General features: G+C 42.6%; 1 protein-coding gene across 1 annotated transcript in view; it reads left to right on the forward strand.

Moving 5' to 3' along the window:
- The window catches only part of ldlrad3 (low density lipoprotein receptor class A domain containing 3), an 87,673-nt gene that overhangs the window by 14,365 nt on the left and 45,477 nt on the right, over positions 1-27,831 (forward strand). The window contains exon 2 of the mRNA XM_053319677.1: positions 24,281-24,427. Within this exon, the coding sequence (XP_053175652.1) occupies positions 24,281-24,427 (147 nt within the window). The remainder of the gene's footprint in view (positions 1-24,280; positions 24,428-27,831) is intronic.

Consider the following 27,831-nt stretch of genomic DNA (forward strand, 5'->3'; position numbering starts at 1 on the left):
TGCAGGCTGTGTGACTAGAGGCAAAGTGAAAAACACAAAGTCTGACAGGTGTAACATAAGGTCAGCCCTGGCAGCTTCCCTCTGTGCCGCTGTTTGCATCATTTTTCACTATCCGGCTGGCTCTGCGGAAATGCCAATTTGCTCAGTAAGGGGTCTCGCGGCGTAGCGGTGGATGAAGGTTGTGCGCTGTTTACCGGTGTGTTCTGCGACAGTCGACTGCATGATGAAAGAGACGCAGGGGAATGTTGACATTTAGTTTTGTGCCAGTGATGGGCCAATGTGGGGAATTGGAATTAATGGGATAGATGTGTTTGTTTGACAGGAAAGGCTTCCTCCTCGGGACTGATGAGGAATACAAGCCTATAAGAAGATATTTGTCTGGCTGGTATTGTGTGTACTTTGGTGCGAAGCTCTGCAGCCGTGTGCGTTCTCAACCAATGTCTATGTCTGTGTTTGTATGTCTGTGTGTCAACCAACACTGCTGTTTGTCTTAATTTGAGTGGCTCATCTGCAGTGCCAACATCTAAATCTCATTTTAGTCATTATTCTCCTCCTCATCCTTCGCCCCCCCCCCCCCCCCCCCCCCCCCCCACCCCCACCCCACCCCACCCAATCTCCATCAACTCCTCCTTTCTGTGAAGGTAATCCCAAGGTGATGTTAATAGGCTGGGATGTTGTTAAAAAAAATGTTGTCATCCCTTGGAGGATTAGACGGACAACTGCTTCTCTGAAACCCAAGCCAAGCAGTTAAAAGAAAACTACAACAAAACACCTTTTCTGAAAGTACCCTATACTGCCAGCATGCAAGCTTGTATTTTTTTGTGCCATAACATTACAGCGCTGGTTTTTATGTCTTCACTATAAACCCTGCATTTTAATGCATTCATCTTCTGATCCCCATTTTAATTTACCCACAGATGGAAGCATAAACAGCCAAAATAAACCAATGCTATGGGATTATAGGCTCAGTGTGATCTGTGATCCCAGATTAATGAGAGACCAGTGTGTGATTAATGGGGCCTTGCTTAGCCAAGCCAGGCTAATTTGGCCAGTCACTGTTCCAAAGATCCAAAAGGCGGTCATTGTGAGGCCTGTTTGACAAAGGACAGGCTGCTAAACGAATACTTAATAATAAGGTGGAGGCTAATGAAACAATCAGTGTTTAGCTCATGTTGCCAAAGAGCTGTGTATGCATGTTTGCTTGCAAAATATGCATCTTTATGTTTCCATTAACCTTTATGTATCCATAGGTGAGGACAGAGAAACAGCATCAGGGACTCAGGAAAAAAATGATTACAGAAATCTGTAAGCAGCCCTTTACAAACATGTAAAGAAGAGTAAAACTCATATATATTCATATATTACTACTACCCTGCATGAGTTTATGCTTTAAATTGTTAAGCTACAATCTTTAGTATATGTGTGTGTGTGCATCATTTTAATAATACATTAAATCAATCCAACACATACATATGTAGCTGATATTCAACATTGCTCTTCCAATGTCAACTAAGTTTATTTCAAGGTTGGAAAGAATTTAATATTTACAATGATCTTAGCCATTGACTTCCAGGGCAGAAGCTAATCTTAATTGATTCATCTGCAATTTTTTCTTCTATGAATTGTCACTAATCAATTAATCAACTAATCATTGCAGCTCTATTGACTGTGTCTCTGCTGTTTCAAATGTGCACATCTATAAACGGCTTTGTTCTCTCTCTCTCTCTCTCTCTCTCTCTCTCTCTCTCTCTCTCTCTCTCTCTCTCTCTCTCTCTCTCTCTCTCTCTCTCTCTCTCTCAATCTCACAACAATACTGCCAATGCATCAAAAATCAATGAAAGGAAATAACTAACACAACATTAAAATTGATATGTATTAATTATATATATCCTGTATATGCTACGTAGTTATTTGTGTATCTGTGAGTATGTGTGTGCGCTCTGCTCACTGGTGCTATTTCAGCCCACGGATGCACTATCAATAATGCAGCCTCTTTAACAAGGCTGAGGCTTTTAAGATGTTTTGTGAGTGCCCCTCTCTTTTTAGATGCCTGCTAGTTGCTGGGTGGTCACATCTTAGTGGAAAAACATTTGAAAAACATATACACATACTAGCATTGCTCAGTTCTAAATAACATATAAAACGGAGCACTGCCAACATAGCTGTAGGCAGAAATGAAATGGTAGCTAAAGCAAGAAGGAAAAACAGCTGCTCTATCACTCTATAAAGTTCATATTCTACTTGAAAATATTTAGTATGCATCTATGCAGACAGCAGAGGGCTTGTAAGGCATTGGAAACCCCAGACAGTCTCATGCAGTCAGTGAACTTTTCAGGCAAAACCCATGTGATTGCAGCCTGCTTAAGTTTGTGCGTTGTGCATGTGTCTGTTTGGATTAGTTACAATGAGATCTCAAGGACACAGAGGATGTTTGTTTTCTACATAATGCGCTCTAAAAATCAATGTTATCCCTCAACGTCTATGGTAATACCCATAAGCTATAGGAGGTTAGAATAGTTCCATTTATTCTGGCGTGTTGATTGAAAACAGCACCATGTATGATGTGTGTCAAAAAGAGGAAGGAAACAAAACCAACGTTCAGTGTCCCCCGCAGGCTGAAAATGTACTCGTGCTGGTGGGTGAAGCGGCGTGTGATGGAGCGGCGTGTGACCAATGAGTTCAGTAATAAACTAGTTAAGCAAATGTTTATGAATACCTCTCTCTACATATATGTTTATATACATTGAGCATATAAATAACTCTAAATATATTCAAGAGATCAAAATACTTTAACTTGCTTTTGATCCTGAATATTTCTCCATAGCCTTTTGTCATGTGCCTATTTACACAGTTAGCATTCCCTGTTGGACATTTAATTTTCCATACATCAAAAAAAAGATTTCTAATGCCTGTCTGTTTTCAGGGTGGGAAAAAAAAAGATATTGCATTGTATCATGATATTTCCACTTAATGTTTGCACTGGCACCAAGTATCAATAGGCTTACTTTTCTTTTTAAATTTAGAGCTGCTCAGAATTGATTCAGCTATTTTGGCTTTCCACTACCAGAGCGTCACTACCCTCTGCCTCTTTATGGAGGTGCTAATCAGACTGGTGACGGTCAGATGAACAGCAATTGTGGGTGACAACAAAGAAGAAATGCTGCTGTCAGACTCTCTGTGTCCAAGCTGGAAACACAGAGTCTGCTGGAGCTTTGACAGTCACCAGAGGCATATTAATGGCACTTTTAAAAGTTTATGGCTACCTGTGTTGTAGCTGAGCTAGAGGCTCTATAAGAAGCTGTCCAGTGTCTGTGTGTCTGTGGGGGAGCTGTGGCCCCGCTGTTCATAGTGTTAATTATTAGCCTTCTGGATATCTTTTTAAGCTCTGATGACATTACAGTTAGTTACCGGTGGGTCTTATGTTGTGTTCACTGCCACAGAAAAAGGACTAAATCTTTTGGTTATTAGTTTGTAGTTGTCCCTCTGATGTAATTGTACCAGCAACTCTGTGAGCACCAAACTGAGGCTACAGTCGTCAGTGTTGTGATATGTCTATTTGGCATTTTTTCTGGGGCTGAACATCCGCTGGTCTGTATGCATTATGATTTTATCTACCTGGTCTTTATGCATGGAAACACTGACTTAAATTGCACAGCCTGAGATAATGATTGTGTTCTGATGTTGCCAAATTATCACAGTATTCAGACAAGCATTACACAAACAAGAATGAAAACCCAATGACTGCTATATCAAGGGTAATTGCCGTTTGGAAACTTTTGTTAATCCTCGTGAGTATCATTGAATGTGTGAAATTTATGCTGTTATTGATGCATGTTTTTTATTCTTGTCTGCTTCCTCTGTGTTTTATATAATAAATATGGGGAAGAAGAACATCTGAAGGCCAGGCTTATATTATGTGTTTCTTCCTTGAGGAATTTATTCTGACTTACTGCCTTGAGAGCCACTGTCTTTATTTTGTTAAATAACAAGCCAAACAGTTGTCTCTGCTGTATGGCTGGTGAGTCATCTTCCTGTAGCCTATAGAGAGGAACAGCTTGTGGTCCTTTGTTTGTTCCTATCCAGATGCAGACAGGATTTGGTGCCACTTGTGAGAGCTGGCCTGTGCTGTGGTCGATCCTGTTGAGAATCAATCACTATGTTATTGGCAGGCTGGTGCTATGAGGACTTTTTTGGTTTGGTCAGTGGGTGTTTTTTTTTATGTCTTTGGACTCCAATTCCACTTCAATTTCCCAGGGTGGTGAAGTCAGCTGGCAGCAATCAGCCTGGTTGTCTTGAGCTGGTCAAGACATGAACTTTCCATTTTGGCCATGCCAGTGTGAACCCTTTTCTGCAGTTTCTGTTTTACAAGTTGGGGTTTGTTTCATCTCATGGAGCCTGGGGTGGTGGAGGCAAGCTTTGCCAGCAGCAGTCTGAGCAATGGTGAAGCTAGATCAGTGTAGGTGGGAGTAATATTTAAAGGGACCGCCTTTTGATGAGAATGGCTGTGATTGGTGTGTGACTGATAAGGTGTGCCGATTCAATCAGTGGCTGTCAGCTGATCACAGCTGGGGTCTATGACTTCCGTGTCCTGCATGAACTAATGCGTTGCTTCATTTAACATGTAGAATCAACCAAACCGAAAAAGTTTCCCCACTAGTGATATTTAAGACAAGTAAGATAATGAATATTATGCAAAAAGTGGAGTTTTACCCCCTAAAAACCATGTTTGATATCCTCATCAAAAGTTCCAGTATTTATGAATATTCAAAAATGGCGATGCCTCTGGCTCTGTGGTGCGTCATGTATACATTTAAGTAAAAAAAAAAAAAACATCATCAAAAATTCACATATTCATGAATATTCATATATGGAGATGACTTGGTGCTGTGGGACACCATGTAGCACCCGCCACTTAATGTCACTGATATGTTTACACTCCAAGCTGAATACAGTTAATGGGCCAGATGCATGTATGTTTGTATTTTTCTTCTTAAATCTGTCGTACTTTTTTTATGAGGTGGAATTTATGAATGTGCCACGTCGGATTCACCAGGAAACAGTCGTAAATGACCTTCGTAAACATGATGAATCCCACCTGTTCTAAATGAATGTGCATTCCCAAGAATAGTAAATTAACATGAATGATGCCGCCAAAATACCATATAAGGTCAGACGATCGGCAGGTTGTAGAGAAGCTCCAGTCATGAAAATGGCACTAAAGACTAAGAAGAACAACTTTAGGAGCTATCAGACTGAGGTCCTGCTCTCAGAAATAGATCAACAGAAACACATATTATTATTTAGTGTGTAAGTGGTGGAATTAAAGGTCCTGAGAAAGACAAAGAATGAGGAAAAATGACCTGTGCTGTGAACGCTGTCTCAGCTGTTGTGCGCACCGTCACAGAAATAAAAACAAAAATGATTTAACATGAATTAGATGCCAAAAACATCTCATCAGCCATAAACTATAACTTCTATCACCAATATTTCAATTAAAAGAATAAAAGTTTATATTGTGGAAAAGTAGCTGTGGACAAGTCGCTTTGTAGTTTCGGCCGAAATATTATCATATTTTGCTTATCTAGTATATGAGTTCCCCCAAAAGACATGATAACGTTGGCACACTGCCATTAGACAATTAGACAGTAACACCTATCATTTGATGATAGGTGTGGTTTGAATTTCAGCTTTTGTTCCAAACCATGTGTTTCATGCCAATACAAGAACTTTGTTTTTTGTAATAGTTTAGCATTAAATGAGAGGAATATGTGGGTTTAAAAAGTATCTCTATTATTAATATACATTTCTTCAAGGACAAAGTTGAAAAGATCTGCAAACAGCTATTCATGTGTAGTGGTTAAACAGCTGGGATCACTCACAACTGTGGACACTTATAGATTTTCCAAATCTGATATTAACAGGTTCCACCCTGCAAAACATTTCTTTTCAATCTTCAGGACAGCAGTGACCTCAGGGACACCAGCAGTTTCTCAGAGGTGGCCGATACTCTACAGTTCTTTTGCCTTTGTGCCTCTGCCTCCATTCTTAAGTATAATTGACCAACAAAGTGAAATGACTCACGACTGGCCTCATAGAGTCCATGGGATATTCTGTCATTGCTCTCATATTTTTGAGTTTTCTCAGAGCAAAGTTTATCCTCAGTGAAAGTCAGTCTTGTAAATCAAAAACCAGAATGCATGGATGAATATGCAGGGTGGTTAGGTTAGCCAGCGAGTTGCCCTTGACGAAGATTTCTATGCAGTTAGATATAATTGCTTCTACAGGTGGTTAGTTTCACTTTACTTACTTTTAGACATTTGAAATTATTCATGTAAAACTCATGTTTGGAAAGATGTAGGAGGCTCAGCAGCATGCCATGATATGTTATGAAATGAGGATCCATGCAAAGTCTGGATCCTCATTTCACAAAATCTCCATAATGCAGTAGGCAAGTGGAAATTCACATGAGAGCCATTATAGCCATTTATGGGAAATATGTCAGGTTGAAATAAACTGGAATTTCCCTTCAAATGTTGTGCATTGGTCATTGAAATCATTTGTCTTAGATTATCTGCCTCAGCCACATATTGTTACTTATCTACTCTCTCTAATACTGAATGCCATGTACCCGCTTAACTCAGCATCTATTATTTTGCTGGCTGGTAATTATTCCAAATTTGTCATGTTATTTTTCTGTCCTAGTGTTCCTGTACTAACTGATAATGCAGAATGTGATTAATGACCTGTGAATTATAAAATCAGTGTAGGCACAGAGCTTTTTACAGAAGTGGCTGTCAACGTTCCTCCCTGCAGTTTATTTATAAAGCATGAACCTCTATTCTTCATAAACAAAAAAAAAGCATTACAATGTTTGATGTACTAACCCCTAATTTTAATACTCACATATATTCTGCTCATTTCCATTTTCTCTCTCTATTTTTTACAGCTCTTTTTTTCACTAATGCCCCTTAATTTGCATCTTTATAAGAAATTGTTTCAGTTTCTGCCAGAATGAGGAACGAAAGGTAATCCACCATATATGACTGATTACCTATCAGTAATATTAATCCAATCACTCAGTCACAGTATGGTTGTGACATACTGGAACTGGGTGGCATTTGCACTATAAGTATGTTTTATAATTAAAACATCTATGATATTTGTGTCAAATAAGACTGGGTTTTTGAAAGTGTATCAGGGCTTATTGATGTGAATGATTGACAAAAATCAACAGCACATGGAAATTCATTTTTAATTTATATTCAATGCAGCTTGTAAAATAACCAGCATACATTCACAAATGGCCATTTGTTCGAGTATATAAATGCTACACAAGTATTGTTTGCCTACTTGATTTTAAGCCTAATTGCGTTCATAATCTGCTTTTGTTTTGCATTTTCTTCATCTTTTGCTCTGTTGTGGATTTTACAGGGATTTAGTTGATTGACATGGATAAACACAACATGTATTTATTTCTTTAAACACTTCGACAATGATAATTATCTAACTTTATCTTAACCTTTCCTAAGATCTGCATTGTTCTCTCATTCAAAATTAAGTCTAAAATTAAAACAGTGTTTTTTGTTCAGTTGCTCATTTAGCACGACTGTCATGGACAGGGAGTGCACACTAAGGTGCGAAGCCTGTGGCCCCTCCACCAAAACACACAGTTAGGGAACCTCATCCCAGAAAATAGTTTCCATGTGTCTGTTAGAGGCTGGAAAGGCCAAACTGGGTGAAAGAGGCACGGCCTTAAATGTAGCCAGTATCATATTATTCAGGGTTGCTGTCTGTTTCCATGCATGGCTAACCTTTTCCGAATCACTCCCCATTAAGACCTTGCTTGCTCTGTTGCTCTGTGCTTATGCTGCCCTGCCTGTGTGTTTGGCTGTCTGTTGGGTGCCTTTAATTGATGCAGACCAGCTTCTTTACATTCATGCTTATTTTACTGAATGCTTCGGTGAGCTGAAAGGAACAGGATGGTGAATCATTTTCCTCTCTCCGAGAAGCTCTTTCACTCTTTCTCTCTCCACCACACACACTGCTAAATCACCTCCACCTGCTTATTTAGCCAGCTCATTAAGAGTGGTGTGAAACTGAACTAGACTATAGCTCCTTTTTATTTAGAGATCCCACAATATTGCCATAAAGAAGACCCCTCATTATGCCCGTATGACTTTTTCACACAGGACCAAACAAAGCCAACATAATGCCGTCCCCTATGTGATTTTTACACAACATGCTGGCATTTCGGATTTAGAGATAACATTGCCGGCATATATGAACTGAGTGTTGAGGTGCACATTGCTTCAAACACAGGCAAAGCTGCTATGTATCGTATACAACAGGGGTATTCGATTTCAATTCACTGAGGTCCAATTTGTGAACATTTCCTCAAGTGAATGTCCTGAACACCATAATGCCTGTGATATTTTTCAGTACCTTGAAGTAGCATTGTAGTTACATCAGTATCTGTTTCTAGTGGGTAGATTGTTGACTGTCAAATAAATACAGTAGGCTGTGTAAAAGGGGGTTGGGTCAAAACCTAGTATATGCCTGCATATACTGTGTATGATCAGTGTATAAAATTGTGGCCAATTTGTTGCAGGAATAGTCAGTGGTGGTGTCTATAATGTGAATTCCTGGATATTACGTGTCTGCTATTTTCTGTAGTAGTCCCAATATCATTTGTTGTTAAAGTGTATTGATTAAGCTAGCTTGAGTTAAGAAAAAAAAAAAAAAGGTTATGAATGAAGTTGCAAGAACAATACTCTCCGCTCTTGTTTTTGGATGTTGTCATGCCGCCTGAAAATATAGTTAATATTATGTTTTAAGATGTTAGTTTATCTCAGCTATACAGTTTATTTGTGTACTCTGTAACCATAGCACCCACTAGTGCATTCTGGGTAAAACAGGAAGTAGGAAGCAGTCATGCAGTGATCAGCCACATGTGATCTCGCAGTAGTCTCCAGCTTTATTTCCTCGCCTTTCTTTTCTCCCTTTGGCTCAGGCAACGTCTGTAAGTATTTTATTGTGTAACATTGAGTTATAAGTCACAGGGTTATTGTTGTTCATTATTAAGGCAGCTAAGATGATAATTAGCATGAGCAGGCCTAGCTAGCTTCATTAGCTCATTGTGTTAACACATGCTAGGCTCAGTTAGCTCTAGTTTGCTACGCTGTTGTTAGCATGGGAATTTAATTGTATTTTGTATACTGTTTTGCAGTTTCACAATATGCCAAGTAAAACTTCATGGAAATGAACCATCGGTCTCCTGGAGTTTCTTCGGTGTGTTTAAGCTGAGTGGAACCTAGTCCATGACAGTGAAAAGACGGCAATACAGCTAACGAGGGACGCAAAGATTGCCATTCTACGGAGCAACGCAATAACAAGAGATAAGCGGCTAACACTACAGCTTCGAGACAGCTTCACGTTAGCTCCCTTCTCCTGATATTGAAAACGCAGTGAGTCACAATGTCACAGCGCAGCCACAATAAACAAAGAAATGGAGGTAATCCATCTGAGGCTTTACGCTCAAGCAGCAGTCACTCATCTAGTTCATCGTCCAGCACAAAGATTAACATGGCCATCGCCCAAGCAAAGGCAAAAGCCGAAGCAGCGCAAGCTAGAGCGGCACATTCACAAAAGGAAATTGAACTTAAAGTAGAGCAAGCACGTATTCAAGCCAATCTTGATGCTTTAAAGGAGGAAAAAGAAAAGGATGCTGCCATAGCAGAAGCTAATACTCTCGTCGCCGGTTTACAAGATATGGGCTTTGAAGTACGCAGTGAGGCTAACAGCCAGGTTCACCAATCTGTTAAAGACGAGCGTGTCGCGGCTTACGTGTCGGCACAAGCCAGCCTATGCAGCAGGGGTTTATCCGTTGAAAGAGGGAACGACAACGCTTCGCTAACGCTTCATCTTCCACCTCTTCAACCACTCAATGTTATTCCCTCACTAGCCCACCCACTCAATGTAGGTCAAACGCAAGCTGCTGCTCCTGCTGACATTAAGCCACACCAGCTTCCTCAGGCGTCTCAGACCAGTGGGGCACCGCCACAGCAAAGCTTCAATCAGTCCCTTAACTTCTCTCCAGATCCTCAGCTTTGTGGAAGACGTCCGCAACAGAACTTTAAACAGGATCTCTCACCTCCTGCGCACCAGCCTGTCCACAGGACGTCTTATGGAGCTAGCCATGATGATTCTGCATCCACTGGAGACCTCATCAAATACCTTGCTCGCAACCGCCTGGTGACATCAGGCCTCACCACATATGATGACCAACCAATGAACTATTGGGCCTGGAAATCATCGTTTCTAAATGCTATCGCCAATCTAGACATGTCCGCTGCAGAAGAACTCGACCTCCTCACCAGGTATCTGGGGAAAGAGTCGGCAGAACAAGTTAGGCGAATAAAAACAGTCAACATCAGAAATCCAGCCACTGGACTGTACATGGCATGGGGGCGCCTCGACGAAATATACGGCTCGCCAGAGGCCGTCGAACAAGCTCTATTCAACAAACTAGAAAACTTTCCAAAGGTTACAACAAAGGATCCGCAAAGACTCAGGGAGTTAGCCGATCTTTTGTCAGAGCTACAAGCCGCCAAGGAGGACGGCTACCTCGCAGGCTTGTCATACTTGGATACCTCCAGAGGAATTAGGCCCATCATTGAGAAACTCCCATACAACATACAAGAAAAGTGGCTTTACTTCGGTACAAGATACAAACAAGAACATTCTGTTACTTTCCCACCTTTCTCCGTATTGGTAAACTTCATCTCCGCAGAGGCAAGAGCTCGCGCAGACCCAAGCTTCAACCTCTTCACGCAAGTTCCTGCAGAGAGAAAGAGCAAGTGGGAGAGGCCCGCAAAGACATCCGTCTATGTTCACAAGACGCAGGTCTCAGGAGCTGCTAAAGCTGAGTCTAAAGAAAGCACAGAACGAATCGATCCAAACAAACATTGCCCTCTGCATAAAAAGCCCCATCCTCTGAGGAAGTGCAGAGGCTTCCGTGAGAAGAGCATAAATGATCGCAGACAGCTTTTGAAAGAACATTACATCTGCTTTCGCTGTTGCTCCTCCACAGAGCATCTTGCAAAGAACTGCACCGCAGAGATAAAATGCACAGAGTGCGAGAGCACCACTCATGTGACGGCACTTCACCCCTATCCACCTACCTGGAAATCTAAGTCGTCCCCCTCCACTTCAGAGGATGGCGGGGAGGAGGACAAAGCGGATAACCAGGAGGTCAAGTCGACGTGCACACAAGTATGTGGTGAAGGACTGAGCGCCAGAGCATGCGCTAAGATCTGCCTCGTCAGTGTGTTCCCTAACGGACGCAGGGAAGAGTCCAAGAGAATGTACGCCATACTGGACGAGCAGAGCAATCGCTCCCTGGCACGGTCAGAGTTCTTCGAGGTCTTCAAGATCTCCGGGGGCTCTTACTCGTATACACTCAAGACCTGTGCGGGACGTACAGAGACAGCGGGGAGGAGAGCCAGCGGTTACACTGTGGAGCCAGTGGATAAGAAAGTAAGCATTCCTCTGCCTACACTCCTCGAGTGCAACCAAATCCCCAACGCTCGCACTGAGATCCCTACGCCAGACGCAGCTTACCATCACGCCCATCTGAAGCACATCGCCGACAAGATTCCGCCTCTGGATCCGGACGCCAAAATACTCCTCTTACTGGGCAGAGACATCCTACGGGTCCACAAGGTCCGAGAGCAGATAAGTGGCCCAGGGGATGCACCGTTTGCTCAAAGGCTCGACCTAGGATGGGTCGTCGTCGGTGACGTGTGTCTTGGAGGCGCTCACAGACCACTCGAGGTGAGAAGTTACAAAACAGCCATCCTAGAGAACGGTCGTGCGAGCCATCTTCAGCCATGCAACAACCACATCATAGTGAAAGAGGTATTTGGTCAAGCACCTAAACATCAACATTATCCAGCATCAACTTCCACCTGCAGCTCAACGACGCTCATTGGAGGCTGCTTGGGGCAGACCGTCTTCGCTCGTACTCCAGACGATCACAGACTCGCTCCGTCCATGGAAGATTTGGAGTTTCTGAGGATAATGGAAGCTGGCTGCTATCAGGACAGCTCCAAAAGCTGGGTCGCACCATTACCCTTCCGGTCGCCGAGACAGCGGCTGCCTAACAACAGGAAACAGGCGTTCGACCGTCTCATCTCACTCCAGCGTTCATTGGGAAAACGACCACAGATGAAAGCTGACTTCCTAGAATTCATGGAGAAGATGCTCAAAAAGGCACACGCAGAAGTTGCACCGCCATTACAGCCTGAACGAGAGTGTTGGTATCTACCCCTGTTCGGTGTGTATCATCCGAGGAAGCCGGATAAGATCCGTGTAGTCTTCGACAGCAGCGCTTCATGTGAGGGAGTATCGCTCAACAACGTTTTGCTCACCGGCCCTGACCTTAATAATAGCCTGCTAGGTGTTCTTATGAGGTTCAGGAAGGAGCAGGTGGCGATCACCGCTGACATCGAACACATGTTCCACTGCTTTGTCGTGCAGGAGGAACATCGTGATTTTCTCCGCTTCCTGTGGTATAGGAACAACGACCCTACCTCTGACATCGTGGACTACAGGATGCGGGTCCATCTTTTCGGGAACAGTCCCTCACCTGCCGTTGCAGTGTACGGTTTGCGACGGGCAGCTAAGGAAGCCGAGGCTGACTATGGCAGCGACGCAAGAAGATTTGTCGATCGTGAGTTCTACGTCGACGACGCTTTAAAGTCCTTCAGCACAGAGGAAGAAGCCATCAGCGTTCTTGGGCGAGCGCAGAAGATGCTTGCAGCTTCTAACCTCAGGCTACACAAAATTGCTTCAAATCGACCTGCAGTCATCAAAGCATTCCCGTCCGAAGATCGATCCAAGGACGTCAACAGCCGAGATCTCTTCGTCGATGATTTGCCCATCCAACGCAGCCTTGGATTGTCCTGGGACATGCGTACAGACACCTTCACGTTTCAGATTGAAGACGATCACAAGCCGTTCACCCGCAGAGGGGTACTCTCAACTGTGAATAGCCTCTACGATCCGTTAGGGTTCCTCGCACCCATCACGGTTCATGGGAGACTTATACTCAGGGAACTTACCACGCAAGCAGAGGACTGGGACTCACCTCTTCCCAAAGACATGGAGATCGAGTGGACTCGATGGAAACAGTCGCTCCAAGATCTAGAGGGTCTCCAGATACCACGTCCTTATACGTCTTTCTCCACCTCAGGTGCTCTGAGAAGAGAACTCTGTGTCTTCGCAGACGCATCAGTCAAAGCAATAGCAGCTGTGGCCTACATCAAGGTAACAAGCCACCAAGAGCAGACTGAGATTGGCTTTGTCTTCGGGAAGGCAAAGTTGGCCCCTCAGCCTGGCTTGACTATCCCGAGGCTCGAACTCTGTGCGGCAGTACTCGCCGTCGAGATCGCCGAGATGGTTGTCACAGAGATGGACACAGTATTTGACAACATCAACTACTACACAGATAGTAAGGTAGTATTGGGGTACATCCATAACCAGTCAAGAAGATTCTATGTCTACGTACACAACAGGATCCAGCGAATCCATCAGTCACCTTGTTCTGGCCAGTGGAAGTACGTTCCAACGCACCTCAACCCAGCTGACATCGGGTCAAGAACCGTAACACCAGCTTTGCTTAGCAGCACAACTTGGCTCAAAGGACCAGCCTTTCTCCATGACGCATCCTTGCATTCATCTGAGCCTCAAGAGGCTTACCATCTAATTGACCCTGACACCGACACGGAAATGCGTCCTCAGGTGGCGACAAGTCTCACTCAGGTTACCAGAGACGTGGTACACCCACAACGCTTCGAGCGTTTCTCCAAGTTCAGCACTCTCCTCACAGCCGTAGCTCACCTCATCCACATAGCTCGTTCCTTCGCCCACTCGACCCAAAAGGAGTGTCAGGGGTGGCACATCTGTCGTCCTACAGAGGAAGAGTTACTGAGGGCCAAAGTCTGCATTGTGAAGAGCGTCCAGAATGAGTGCTACACAGAGGAGCTCAAGTGCATCAGCTTGGGAGCCAACCTTCCATCCTCAAGCAGCCTGTGGAAATTGCACCCCACCACGGACCAAGATCAACTCCTTAGAGTAGGAGGCCGGATTGTACAATCAGGTCTGAGCCTGAACGAGACTCACCCCATCATCATTCCTGGCCGACATTATCTCGCAACCCTGCTTGTGTCACACTACCACGAAGCAGTGAAACACCAAGGGAGACATCTAACCGAAGGTGCCATTCGAGCTGCAGGGTTCTGGCTCGTGGGAGCTAAACGCTGCATCAGCAGTCTGCTTCACAGATGTATCACTTGTAGAAAGCTGAGGGGAAAGACCGAACATCAGCAGATGGCAGCCCTGCCAGCAGAACGGCTACAAGTAGCACCTCCTTTCACCTATGTAGGTGTCGACGTCTTTGGACCATGGGACATCGTCTCACGCCGCACAAGAGGAGGAGTCTCCAACTCTAAACGATGGGCTGTGATGTTCTCATGCATGTGTTCAAGGGCAGTTCACATCGAGGTAATTGAGACAATGAGTTCCAGCAGTTTCATCAACGCCTTAAGGAGGTTCTTTGCAGTCAGGGGCCCCGCAAAGCAGATCCGCTCTGACTGCGGAACTAACTTCATTGGCGCCTCCCGTGAGCTGGAGATGGACAAAGCTAATCCAGGCTTCAACAGTGTGGAAAAGTACCTGGACACTCAGAGCTGCACCTGGGTATTTAACCCGCCCCACGCATCCCATATGGGCGGCGCGTGGGAACGAATGATTGGCATCGCCCGCCGCATTTTGGACTGCATGCTGCTCGAGCAAAGGAAATCTCACCTGACACAGGAGGTTCTGACTACTCTCATGGCCGAAGTAGCTGCAATCATGAATGCTAGACCGCTCATCCCTGTGTCATCGGATCCAGAATCGCCTCTCATCCTCACCCCAGCAATGCTCCTGACCCTTAAGACAGGGGCTGTACCACCTCCTCCGCCAGGCAGCTTTGAGGAAGCGGACCTCGTCAGAGAGGAGTGGAAGCGGGTTCAAGGCCTAGCAGACATGTTTTGGAACAAGTGGAAACACGAATACCTCAAGACATTGCAGCTTCGACACAAGTGGCAAGGAAAACGGCCAAGCCTCCAGGAAGGAGACATCGTCCTCCTGAAAGACAATCAGGCAAAGAGAAATCAATGGCCTATCAGCATCATCACAAAAACCTTTCCAGGGGAAGATGGATTGGTTCGGAAAGTTGAAGTAGAAGTTGTCAAGGATGGAACCAGGAAGACTTTCTCCCGACCCGTTACAGAAGTGGTTCTGCTTTTTTCTCCAAAGACTGATTCTGTTAAGTAATGTGGGTTCTTTAAAGACCCCAAGCGGGGAGTGTCATGCCGCCTGAAAATATAGTTAATATTATGTTTTAAGATGTTAGTTTATCTCAGCTATACAGTTTATTTGTGTACTCTGTAACCATAGCACCCACTAGTGCATTCTGGGTAAAACAGGAAGTAGGAAGCAGTCATGCAGTGATCAGCCACATGTGATCTCGCAGTAGTCTCCAGCTTTATTTCCTCGCCTTTCTTTTCTCCCTTTGGCTCAGGCAACGTCTGTAAGTATTTTATTGTGTAACATTGAGTTATAAGTCACAGGGTTATTGTTGTTCATTATTAAGGCAGCTAAGATGATAATTAGCATGAGCAGGCCTAGCTAGCTTCATTAGCTCATTGTGTTAACACATGCTAGGCTCAGTTAGCTCTAGTTTGCTACGCTGTTGTTAGCATGGGAATTTAATTGTATTTTGTATACTGTTTTGCAGTTTCACAATATGCCAAGTAAAACTTCATGGAAATGAACCATCGGTCTCCTGGAGTTTCTTCGGTGTGTTTAAGCTGAGTGGAACCTAGTCCATGACAGATGTGTCATTTAAAAGAAGGCTTTTTTTCATTTCTAATTATCTGTTAACTCCCCCTGCTCTTTCATTTGTTTGTCTACAGATGTCTATTATTTTTCTAAGACTCAATCTGTATTGAGTGTTTTGTTTTTGAGTAGTTGTTATTCAGGATGCTTTATCTGTACGCTCTCAATCATGCCTCTCAGCACATGGAGAGCTGTTTTCTCCTACCCTGCAAGCAAACCAATGCTGGAGGTTTTTAATGTTCAGCAGCCTCAGGCGCACCACTGGGTGAGCTGCCAACATCATCCCGAGAAACAACATGACACTCCCCGCCGGCAACGAGGCCGCAGACCTCATGCGAGTCAGCCACAATACCTCCACATGCTCCTCCGAAAGTCATACAGTGATGGTGTGGGAGTCCAGGTGCCGACCGAGGTAGAGCATCTGCTGACTCGTCTGCAGGGTGCTATTAACGTGTGGTACATTTGGAATGAGCTGTAGTCAATGAGTAGGACTGCTGTTAATGCCCCCTGAGAATGTGATAGAAAACTTTTCATGCTGATTCATTTTGAAAGGATAATGGGAATCTCCAAAATGTAGCCAGCTAACCAATCGTTAAACTTAGACTACTCAGGAAGTCAGCCAGTCATGGACATCCACAGTTATAGTGCTGGCCCCTCTGTTGTGGTACAAGCAAAAGTAAGTTTCTATCCCTATCAGTGAAAAGTCAGTCATTATTATTCTGAGTGAGGCCGTATTGATTCACTTCTCCTTTATCCTCCAACACAACAGACCTTGTCTTCAATGTTTATATTGACATTATCAGGCTGTAATGTAACTTGGCTTCAAACTTCGCAAAGAATTTCACACAATTCACTTGAGACTGTTTCACACCGCAAGCTGTATTATAGAGGACAAAAGCTGTGTTGAGGGATAGTTGATGAGAAATTGGGATTACTTTTCTTTACTGTTATGACTGGCTGACAGGCCACCACAAGGGAGGGAGATGCAGGTCAAACTTAACAAACAACGTAACAAACTGAAATGTATTTATGTCAATTAAATTAAATCAAATCAAATTAAATTAAATTAAATTAAATTAAATTAAATGAAGACGCTGGCCAGGTGTCCCCTGGTACCTCAGTTCCACCTAGCCAAGGACCTGCAATACACACAAAACACACACAGTACACACAGTACACAGGCTCTATGACCTTCACATTGACAAAAACTCCTCTCATACCCTGGCTGTTGCTTTTCAATTCTACCTAAGCTTTCAAAGTATACAGTACAAAGACCGTCCAATCAGAGGCTCAACCTTTCACCTGGGGCTAATCAATGCAGGTCATATATCTAAGCCTGCTGTGAAAGATGGGGTTAAAGCAGTAAGAGCCAAGCCAATAGCCATCTCATATATAGATTTATATGACTGACCTTTCATGCTCAGAGCACAGGGAATAGAACTCGCTTAGGGCGGCTATTACTAGGAATCTGAGGGCTGAAAATGATGTTACTGTCCACCCCTCTGTTTCTTTGTTATTGTTTCTCTACCTTTTCCTTTTTTATTTGTTTGATGCAACTCTTTTCAAACTGAATCCTTAGTCCCTCTCCCTTCCCATTTGTTACCTTTCATCTCCTCATTTTTATCTTCTCTTTTCCTTCATGAGCTTACAATCTCTACATATTTTCCCTTCATAGTCTGGTGTTTACTCTTCATAGGAGCCTTTTTTATCATTCCTTTCTGCCCACACTGTACTTCCAGATTAGGAGTTTTATATACGATGTAATCAATATGCTTTAGGGTTTATAAAATTGTATTTTATAGAATTTAATACCAAATTAGCAGAGCTTTCCATAAGTGACTCTCAACTACTCAATTAAGTTCAGCCATCTACTTTACTATATTTATATTTGATTATAATAAAATACATTTAATTGACATGCAATTCATGATGTGTGTATATTTACAACCACTAGCCTCTGCTTCAAAACAATATGAGCATAATTATAGAGAAACATGTCTATCTGTCTATCATGACTAGTAGAAAGCAATAGTCGCCTTCAGTATTTGACAAATATTAGCAAAATAAATGAAGACAAAACACAGTAAGAACTGCATTGATTCCACAGACAGGGAACATCTTCGATAGATGGGCTACTTTGGGACATTTTTGGTTGTCCTGTGATTGAATAATTTTCTTCTGCTTTGTGTACATCATGCCATCTTACTGCCCATAGGTGTGGAGTATGTCAGTAGAGAGGAAAAGGTACAGGAAAGATGCCACCCAAAAGTAAGCTATCAAACTCATTAAAATATGCAATAATTAAAATCAGTGTATATGATGGTATAGTGGGATAGTGTGCCAGATGCCACCAAATTTGAGCTGTAATGGCCCAAATGTTGCCTTGAGGTGTAAGCCCCCAGATGCCCCTAGCTGGCTTCTTTTACCCACCGTGGTCTACTCCATATCCTTGTAGAAAGCCCTGAGTTAGGTATTCAGTGTTGAGGTAGCATGCTGATATTTGCCATGGAAATATTTATAAGACCTGAGAGAAACTAGCATATGTGGGTGGCTGGACCATGGGCTGCCTTGCTGTGCCTGTCTTTGCATATTTAGAGATTGCTCAGGGTGCACTGAAGTCTCTAAACTGCCATTTCCAGAATTATTATGTATGAAGTGCACTCATGGAAAATCTAGAAATGAAAGTTGGAAGCTTGCCATTAATGCATTGATTTGATTTGTGCGTGTTCAAATGGGCAACAGTGGTCAAAGATACTGAATAATTGACAACCCTTTTAAGAGATCTTTCTATTTCCAGTCATGAGAAAAGTACAGACTGAGACACAACATTTTAATTTCATTATTGCACTTGCATGTGGGATGAGTTAGATTTTACCCCCTCTGTTGTGACATCACTCAAGGTCAAATTTAACACAGTAATGGTGGTTTTAGTTTAGGTTTGGTTTAAAGGTCTCCTCCACTCAAAAGTGTGTTAAGCTTATTGTTACTGGGGAGTTTGACCTTCACTGTGCAGAATGATGTATGTGCAGCTTGATGTGTGCTGATGTGAGGTGATGTGCAGACACACACATCTGCTGATGGTAGACAGATTTTCTTTGTTCATCTTAAATTTAGCACGTGCAGGCACAAGCTTGACTTTGTGGCCAATGTGCAACTTACACAAGTCAAGTGTGATGGAAAATTGAAGCCTCCAGTGCTCATACACTGAAAATAGAGTTTACAGTGAGTTTACTTTTGGTCTGAAAACATGCCGGAAGGGTCGCCTGTAAACCTTGTGTCAACAGTGTGCTCATATTGCATGTTACTTATGACTCAACATGGGAAAAGGAAAGAATGCATTATGGAGGATTTTTGCCTTTAGAAAATATTGCAAAAAATATTCCAAATTTAATTTCAATATTATTCAGAACCACAGGGAAATTAGAGTCATGTTTATGCTGGGAATTGATTTTATATTTCATATTATAATTGAGGTAAGAGAGGTGCGCCATACAGTAACAGCAACAGCAGCTGAGTTGAAAGAGGAATAAGGGAAGATTTCACCCTGGGTGAGACAGTGAAACTTGTCAATGCTAATTAAAAAGTATCTAGCTGATGCTTGGAAGATTCTGATGATTTAACAGTCTAAATAGGACCTTAGTGGACAAAAGCATGGCTGAGGGTGGAAAAAGGTGGGAGGCAGAGGATGGATGTGCAAAGGCAAGAATAGTATAGTCAATATTTACTCTGAGTAATTGGTCTACACTTCCCCCAGCAAGATACACAGTCGTCCAGCGTCATCCCTGCCTTATCTCCTCCAGTTCTTCCTCACACACTCATAGAGCCGCTGGCCATTTGGGTGCTTTAGGCGTAATTGCCGGGTGGTACGCAACCACACCTCACCTGCCCCCCCCCCCCTCAAAAAAAAGGGAGGGGGGAAATCACAAATAAAGTGTTACAACATATTGCACTATATAACTAACTATATATGAGGCAGCAATCTATAATTATAATTCAATAATAATATAATACATTTAAACATTTTACAATAAACCAATTTTGAATAAAACAAATAAACAAATACAAATAAGAGAACTGAACTGTACCATTAGTCACACATAACAGAAGAAAAGTCTCACAACTTTACAAACTTTACAAAGACAGTAGCCTAAATATGTACATATAGGCTATATGTATATACTGTATATTTAAAAATGCAATTGTTTTCATAAAAATAAGCCATGGAAATCTATTTTTCATTATCAATGTGACAACTGATTTTGGGGACACTACATTGTGTAAGAGTGAAGGCACTAAATATTTAAATTCACCCAAATTGTGTAAAAGCACATTTTTCCAAAGTGTTGCAGTATAACCAACAGGAGACCATCGATGTATGACAGGATTTCATACACTGCATACAAGACTTACTGAATATTTTTGTAGTATGTCTTTTAGGTCTTACACATTTAGATGGTCCCTATGCACTTGTCTCACAGCCGGCTGTACATAGAGACCAATGTAATTAGTCCCGCTCAGAGGACGGTTCATTTGATGAGTTTTTAGCTTGTTTTCTACCTTTTCTATGGTAGGAAAGAGGTGTTGTGTGTGTTTTAACAACATTTCGCTTATGAATTATTGATCCAGGAAGTTCAAATCTGTGAATATATTTCCAATTTTACAGAGGTGTGTTTGATGCCCCCTCTGACACTTGGTGCCCTCCCCATACGCTCACTGTGTGACCACAGTTGTACACAGCTGTGTTGTGCAGCAGTGCATAATGACTTGAGCTATCCACAACATAATAGTAAAAGCTTATAGGATGAATGAATGAATCACTGTGCATTGACTGTCATGTCCATTAAAATTCTGCAGGTCACCTTGGGAGTGTTGCAGTGCCCACAGAGAACTGTAGTAAGTTTTTATTATGTTAACAAGCTTATAGAGAAGTCTGTAATGAGCTGTGTAGCCACACTTACTGTAGTAATGAGGCGGGCATGTTCGTTACCTCAACTCTAAACCACTGGAAGTAGTCAGGCTTATTACCGTGTTGATGGAATGACAAGGGCATACAGAAATAATAAGGTGTGTCGAGCTTGCTAAAAGAGGGACACACAACCTAGACGTGAGGGCTGCTGCACAAGTTTGTTATTGGCGTCATCGGAGACTCATGGGAAAAGATGAGCTGTCTGTCAAACTTCTTTCTTCATCACTCTTTTTGGCTGCCCCTCACACGCACACCCCACACACCCCACACATACACAGCCCTCTCTCTGTCTTCTCTCTCTCTTGTGCTCTCAAAGCAACTCTCCAATTAACCTGATGCCTCTCTAACAGCCAGCTTTTTGTAGTCATTTTACACAGCTCTCTCTTACACTTTGGTCTGTGTGGGTCTGAGTGGACATTTTTGTGGTATTTTGTAGCAATTTGTTGTTGACATTGAGTGGCCTTAATCACACCACCTGCCTTTGCTTAAGTATGCGGGTAAGCTGTTAGGGATTTTTTATATATATATATATATACATATAATGTATACACATTATGGTAATTATGAAGAACTATTCAGAGCTAGTAAACAATAGTGTAGCTATAGCCCTCTGGCATTGCTTCTGGCTCTCTCTCTCTGTCTCGCTCTCTCTCTCTCTCTCTCCCCCTCTCTCTCTCTCTCTCTCTCTCTCTCTCTCTCTCTCTCTCTCTCTCTCTCTCTCCCTCCCTCCCTCTCTCTCTCTCTCTCTCTCTCTCTCTCTCTCTCTCTCTCTCTCTCTCTCTCTCCCTCTCCCTCTCCCTCTCTCTCTCTCTCTCTCTCTCTCTCTCTCTCTCTCTCTCCCTCTCATGTCTAAGTAAGAACTAAAGCTGTGTCAAAGCCATTACACTATTCGGAAAACACCAGTCTCCCCAGGTCTTACTCAAGCCCTCAATGAAAACATAAGGAACATGAACATGAAAGAAAAGACAAAAAGCCTTCACTTTAACAGAAGCAGCCAGCAATGTTACAATATCCCATGTCTGAGATGAGCTTACGTTTCTCACCGAAGTGCAGATGTTTAAGTAGGACTTGCTTTTTCAGGAAAAACACAAACAAACAAGGTGAAGCAGGTGGGGAGATTATGTGAAGATAGTGGTGTTTTCTCATATCAAAAAAGAGTTTAAACACACCTGGATGGCTGTTTATATATCCAAGAGACTCACTGTGGTATAGTGTTGTCTACAAGAAATGGTCCCTGCAGCATCATCTGGGATTCTATTTACTGAAATCGTCCACCATACAGGTGAAATTGAACTGAACTGAGAAACAGGCACAGTCTACAGTTTGTTTTAGGTTTGTGAAAGTTGTAACCAGAAGTATGTGTAACAATGTTTGATCCAACGCACCTGTGATTTACACGCATGCCTGTCAAATACCACATATGCGTATTTGACAGGTCCTCCCGACACTGAAAGAAATAAAAATTGGAATGCGTTCCAGTCTACATAAATTACAAGAACCTGTTCTCTTTTCCAGTCACTCCCCCTTTTTCTATATTGCAAGAGACAAAAGAGGTGTTTGCATCATCCCCACAGAGAATCAGAGGGGGCGTGCTGTCTCATTTAAGAGAGGATCTATACATGGTTTCCACAAGCTGCTCCGGTAAAAGGGCAGCAGGAGGAGGATGATGTAAGCACAGGTGATTTCTATGTGTCAGTAACTCGGCCGCACTCCGTCTACACAGTGAATATCAACTAACTGTGCCAAACCTGCGAGCTCTTTTTATGAATTCACAAACGTTCAAAGGTCGATGCCTTCGATTTGTGAGTGAGTACAACGGGTCTCTCAACGGATGAATAATGCCTCGTCAAGAATGCGTCTTTGTAATGATTAAATAGAGAAGACAAACCGTTTTTTTTCCTTCTGCACAAATTGAATTAACGGATCTCAGTTATTTTTTTTAAATGATGGAAGAATAAAAGTCAAGTTTTCTCTTTAAATAGTGCTACAATTGAATACAGCATCCTTATGATAGACAGCATGTTTAAATGGACATAAACATGCTGTGTGCCATTTGTAGAAGATTAACATTAATATACTTGTGTCAGTGGTGCATTTTTGTAAACCATTGACCATTCTCTGAAGTTGTGTTACGTGGAATCACAATTGATACTGATGCACGTCATGACACAAGAAAGCTCTGCTGCTCAAAACTTTAGTTTTTCATTTCTTAAAGTCAGACTGAGAATAATTTTTACACCCTTTGGTATAAAATGTGTTTCAACTCAATCATCCTATTCTGGAAAAACAGGATACTAAACACAAAGAAAGTGACACCAGATGATGTAGAAATGACGTATGTTCTGAAATGTGAGTCTGTTGTAAACACCACTAGTGTCAGTGGATCTAACTGAGTGTGAGATAGAGGCTGTCACAGCTGTAGTCTCATTTGTTTAGAGTAATTAAGCCAGTGAAATTGACAGTGATAATTTTGATGTGACAAAATTGCTCAGTGTAGCACCTTTCTCACATTTTTGCACCCACGCTCTTTGCAATTGGAGTCATTTAGGCAGGAATGATCTATAATGTGACCCAATCAGTCACAGTTCTGGTTAACCACACCATCACAGTCAGGCTTAAAGGTCCAAACCTCTTGGCAGCAGGTGCAGCCCCTGCATCGGGCTCTCAAGTGTAATGAAGCAGCCTTCCAGCTGAACCCAGTTTCAGCACCGCAGCATGAAAGTGTTCCCTGGTATGCGTGAGACTCCTCATTATTGCTCTATAGTTATTTTTTTTTTTGTTTACGAGCTAAGCTGCTCACCACATAGTGTCAAACCTCAGCCAAAAGGCCATGTTTAACATTCCAGCCCATTATGCCGCAGCTGCACTGCGTCAAGTAGAAAATGCCCTAAACTAGTTCAGGGCACATGCTTTCTGCTGAATGTGTTTATTTCTGCTCTGTGTGCATATCTGTGCATCTGTGTCCCAAGAAATGTGTGCTTTGTTTGTATGTGAGCTTTATTTGGTGTTCGTGTCCTTATCTGCCCTATTATGATGTTCCCCGGCTCTAAAGTGACGCTCACGCCCACAATACTGTTAACACTAAATGACATCCTCTGCTCTAGTATTCATGAGATTGCCCTCTGTTTATTTGCCCCTAGATTGATATGGCTTTTTAAATAGAACCACTGCCTTTTAATAATAATCTCTATCTTTAGAGAATGGAGATAATAACAGTCTTCCATTTTGACCGTGGTGATGAATATCGCTGGAATGCAATATCCCTCGACTTGTTTGAATTCTATACGGAGCGAGATTGTAATAGCCTGCTTTCTTTCTCCCTTTCTTTCTCTCTCTGTTTCTTTGTGTCATTCTGTGTGTGTTTTCAATCAGAGAGCCAGCTGCTCCCAGGGAACAACTTCACCACAGAGTGCAACATCCCTGGAAACTTCATGTGTGGAGATGGGAAGTGTGTCCCGGGCGGGTGGCAGTGTGACGGATTGCCGGACTGCTTTGACAAGAGTGACGAGAAAGGCTGCCGTAAGTCCAGTTTAGGCTTCATTATCACATCCTTTTCTTTTTTTTTTTTGTCTGGCCTCAGATGTGCAGTAAAGCAAGATAGCCAATTTAGAGTCACGTTATGTCTTCTCAACTCCTGAACCCCACTCGCCATCCAACAATTGTAACTCCTCTCCCTTCCCTTTCTGCAGAGCCATAAAGGCCATTTGAACCTAATTCTCTGCCAACTTCAACTTCCCTCCTCAATCCTTGGTTCTCTCTCCCCCGAAGCACACCCCTCCCCTCCTCCTCCTCCTCCCTGCCAGACCCTTGGCCCCAGTTTAGCACCAAGGCAAAGCTTAATACCATCAAAGCAAAGGCCGATTACTTCTGTGTGCAGGAATAGTAGCATGTGCATAATTCTACTGTAAGGCTACAGTAATAGTTCAGTTTTAAATCCTCACTTTTAGTTGGCTTTGATCTTTTCGGTCTGCTGCTCCTCCTTCTTCCCCATCCCTCCCAGCCAGAGCTCCACACATAGATGGGATTGCTGATGAAGATTGACTTTGAGTCCTCACCACACTGAATGGAACCCCCACCCCACCCCACACACACACACACACACACTGACAGACATCTCCACTCCAGATATATTCATCTCTCTAACACTCTAGCATCCCATTTTCACAACCCTTCGCGCCTTCACTCTTTATCTCATATGATGATTTTTGGCTTTTGGCTTGTAATTTGCTTCACAGAGGCTTGTTTTCAATTAGAAAAGCATAACCCTCTTCTTGCAGAGATTTGTTTTACACAGCCAATTCTCTGCCAAAAGAAAATAATGATATGGTTTGTCCTCCATTCTGCCACCTTTTCTCAATAGTTTCTTTTCTCCTCCTCCAGCAGTCAGTTATCTCATTGTTCTTCCTTGTTGACAGCTCAGCGAGCCAGCAGACTGCTTTTGACAAAGTTTTGTCCCATGGCATACCAGCATACACACACACACATGCACAGAGGCACACGCAGCCTATATAGACAAATTGCAGTCATCAATCTTCTTAGTTTGGTCATTTTATTGTATAAGAGGTGTCATAGACTTCTTTCTTTACTACACCTTTAGTTTTGAATGAAAGAAGTATGTTGCATGAATACAATTTTTAGATGGATTGGTTTCATCATTCACTGGCCTTAAACTGTCAACAACCATCAGACCTTGAATAAAATAATATTCAGCTACATTTCAGGTAATTACATCAGAATTAAATAGTTAAATGTTCCTGTTTTATCTGATGATGCAGTTCAGGTGCCAGTTTGTCACATCTTCACTCAAATCCATCTCTGGTATTATCACTTTGAACCCACAAAAAAGCAGATTCTCTCTTTTTTTTTTTTTTTTGTCTTTCACTGACTCTACATGTCATACTGCTAAAAGTTAAAAGCAAGTTATCATAAAGCATCACGCTCAAGCTGCCTGCCCTGATGTCAGAGGACTGTTTGTGTTTGTTTTTGTCGAACTCTACATTATCTGCTGTGGCATAAGTGGGTCTTATTATCCTGGCTTGTTCTCGGTCGATATCTCTGGCGACTGCTTCACAAAATCCTCAAACCCTGGGCTCCATTAGGGTCTCTGCAGGGACAGACAGACAGACGGACGGGGGGAGGGAGGGAGGGAGGGACAGAGGGGAAACAAGGGAGTCAGGGAAGGAGAGGAAGTAGAGAGGAGAACTCATTATGGTGACTACAGCAGGAGTTCTGTCTGGATGTCTATTATCTGAGTAGAGCAAAATGCCTGAAAACTTTCAGACTACAGCACTGAATTGTCTGCGAGTGGAATCATAATTAGAGAAACTGTCCTCAAAGAAAACACACACAATCATGCATTAATATATATGTATGTATTCAACAGAGTGGTGTGGTAGATTTGCTAGTTTCTTATAAATTATGTTGACCATCAATAGTGAGTTTTAAATGCAGGCTTCTCAGAATATTCAGTTATTACAAATAATTTTTATTTGTGGTATAATTTCATCATCTGGGTGACTTTCACTACCTTTATAGAGCCAAGCAGGAAATGACGCATAGTATCTGATGTCTTTCCCTCACCTTTTGTAATCGCAGTCATTACCATGGAGGCAGAGCAGTGTTGACCATCACAGGATATTAAATTTCCTCTAATCAGTAATATGAGCTGATGGCTTCTGTCAAGAGCTTCCCAGAAACATGAGCAGTGGATGCAGCTTTTATTGACCACTTTTACGTCAATTTGTGGAAAATGAGTCTGAATCTAGTCTCCACACACATGTTAGGCACATATGAGTGCTTTGCATCCATGCATATGCACACAATAATTAAACATTTATAATATAAAGATGTGAACATATAAAACTCTATGCCACATCTTTTGCTCAAGGACCAGTGCCTATTTTTACCGTGTACATTGCAGCAGAAGACAGCTGAAGTGAGAGAGTAGATCCCCTGTAAGCCCATGCTGTTGAGCCAGCAGATTGTGCTGATGTGGGTGTCTCTGATCCAAGGAATACTTGTGTGGAGCTGGAGGTAAAGGTCATATGTGGTGACATCTCCCCTGTGTCTCATTAATGAGAATTTAGTTTTTGTGAGCCATGTAGCTAAAGGGGAAACAAAAAAGAGAACAAATTGATTTGGACTTGCAAATTACATGCTAGAACATATATGGATCCATTTTCTGTTACATCTGAATGAAACTGTAATAACGCATACCAAGGTGCAAAACAGAACCACCCACACATGACCTTATGATCACACTCTCTGGCACGCTTTTATTTTTTACTAGCAGTTGCTTTGCCTCAGAAACTCCTTCATTTGTTTGTTGACGTGACTATATTTTATTCCAGTGGACATTCAGAAGAGAACCATGCAAACCTGGTGTACATTTACTTACTTATTGCTGACGTGTCCCAGTCTGTTACGCCTCATGGGCTAGGGATTGTCTCTCCAGTGGTCAGGGAATGTTTATTCGTCTAGAAAAGACTGACTCTCCTTTCCTCCCAAGCCCTGCTGCTCCTCTCTTGTTTGTTTGTTCTTCCGGTCCCCTCCAGCACAAGGGTCAACTCAAGTCATGTAAATACTTTTGCTGGCTCTTAAATAACAGTCTTAGCAGAGAGAAGAGAGGCAACAGCTCCAGTTTGAGCTCTATTGCATTAAAGATGCAGCTTATTGTATTACTCTCCTGCTGTGCGATGCCAGGACCCCCCATAGATCATTTTTTATAAAGTCCAATTTTTTACGCAGCGTAACCTCTGCTTTGTTCCTTGTGAATTTAATAGAATTTTGAATGAAAACATTCCAGTAGTTTGCACACTATTCTCAATCTTCTCTATGCTGGAGTGCTTATACAGATATGTGTTGGCAGGGCTGAGGGGTCTTCATGCAATCATTCAGAGACAGGCTGCTGACTAATTCTTCAC

Source organism: Scomber japonicus, chromosome 5, assembly GCF_027409825.1.
Source record: "Scomber japonicus isolate fScoJap1 chromosome 5, fScoJap1.pri, whole genome shotgun sequence".
Taxonomy (NCBI): Eukaryota; Metazoa; Chordata; class Actinopteri; order Scombriformes; family Scombridae; genus Scomber; species Scomber japonicus.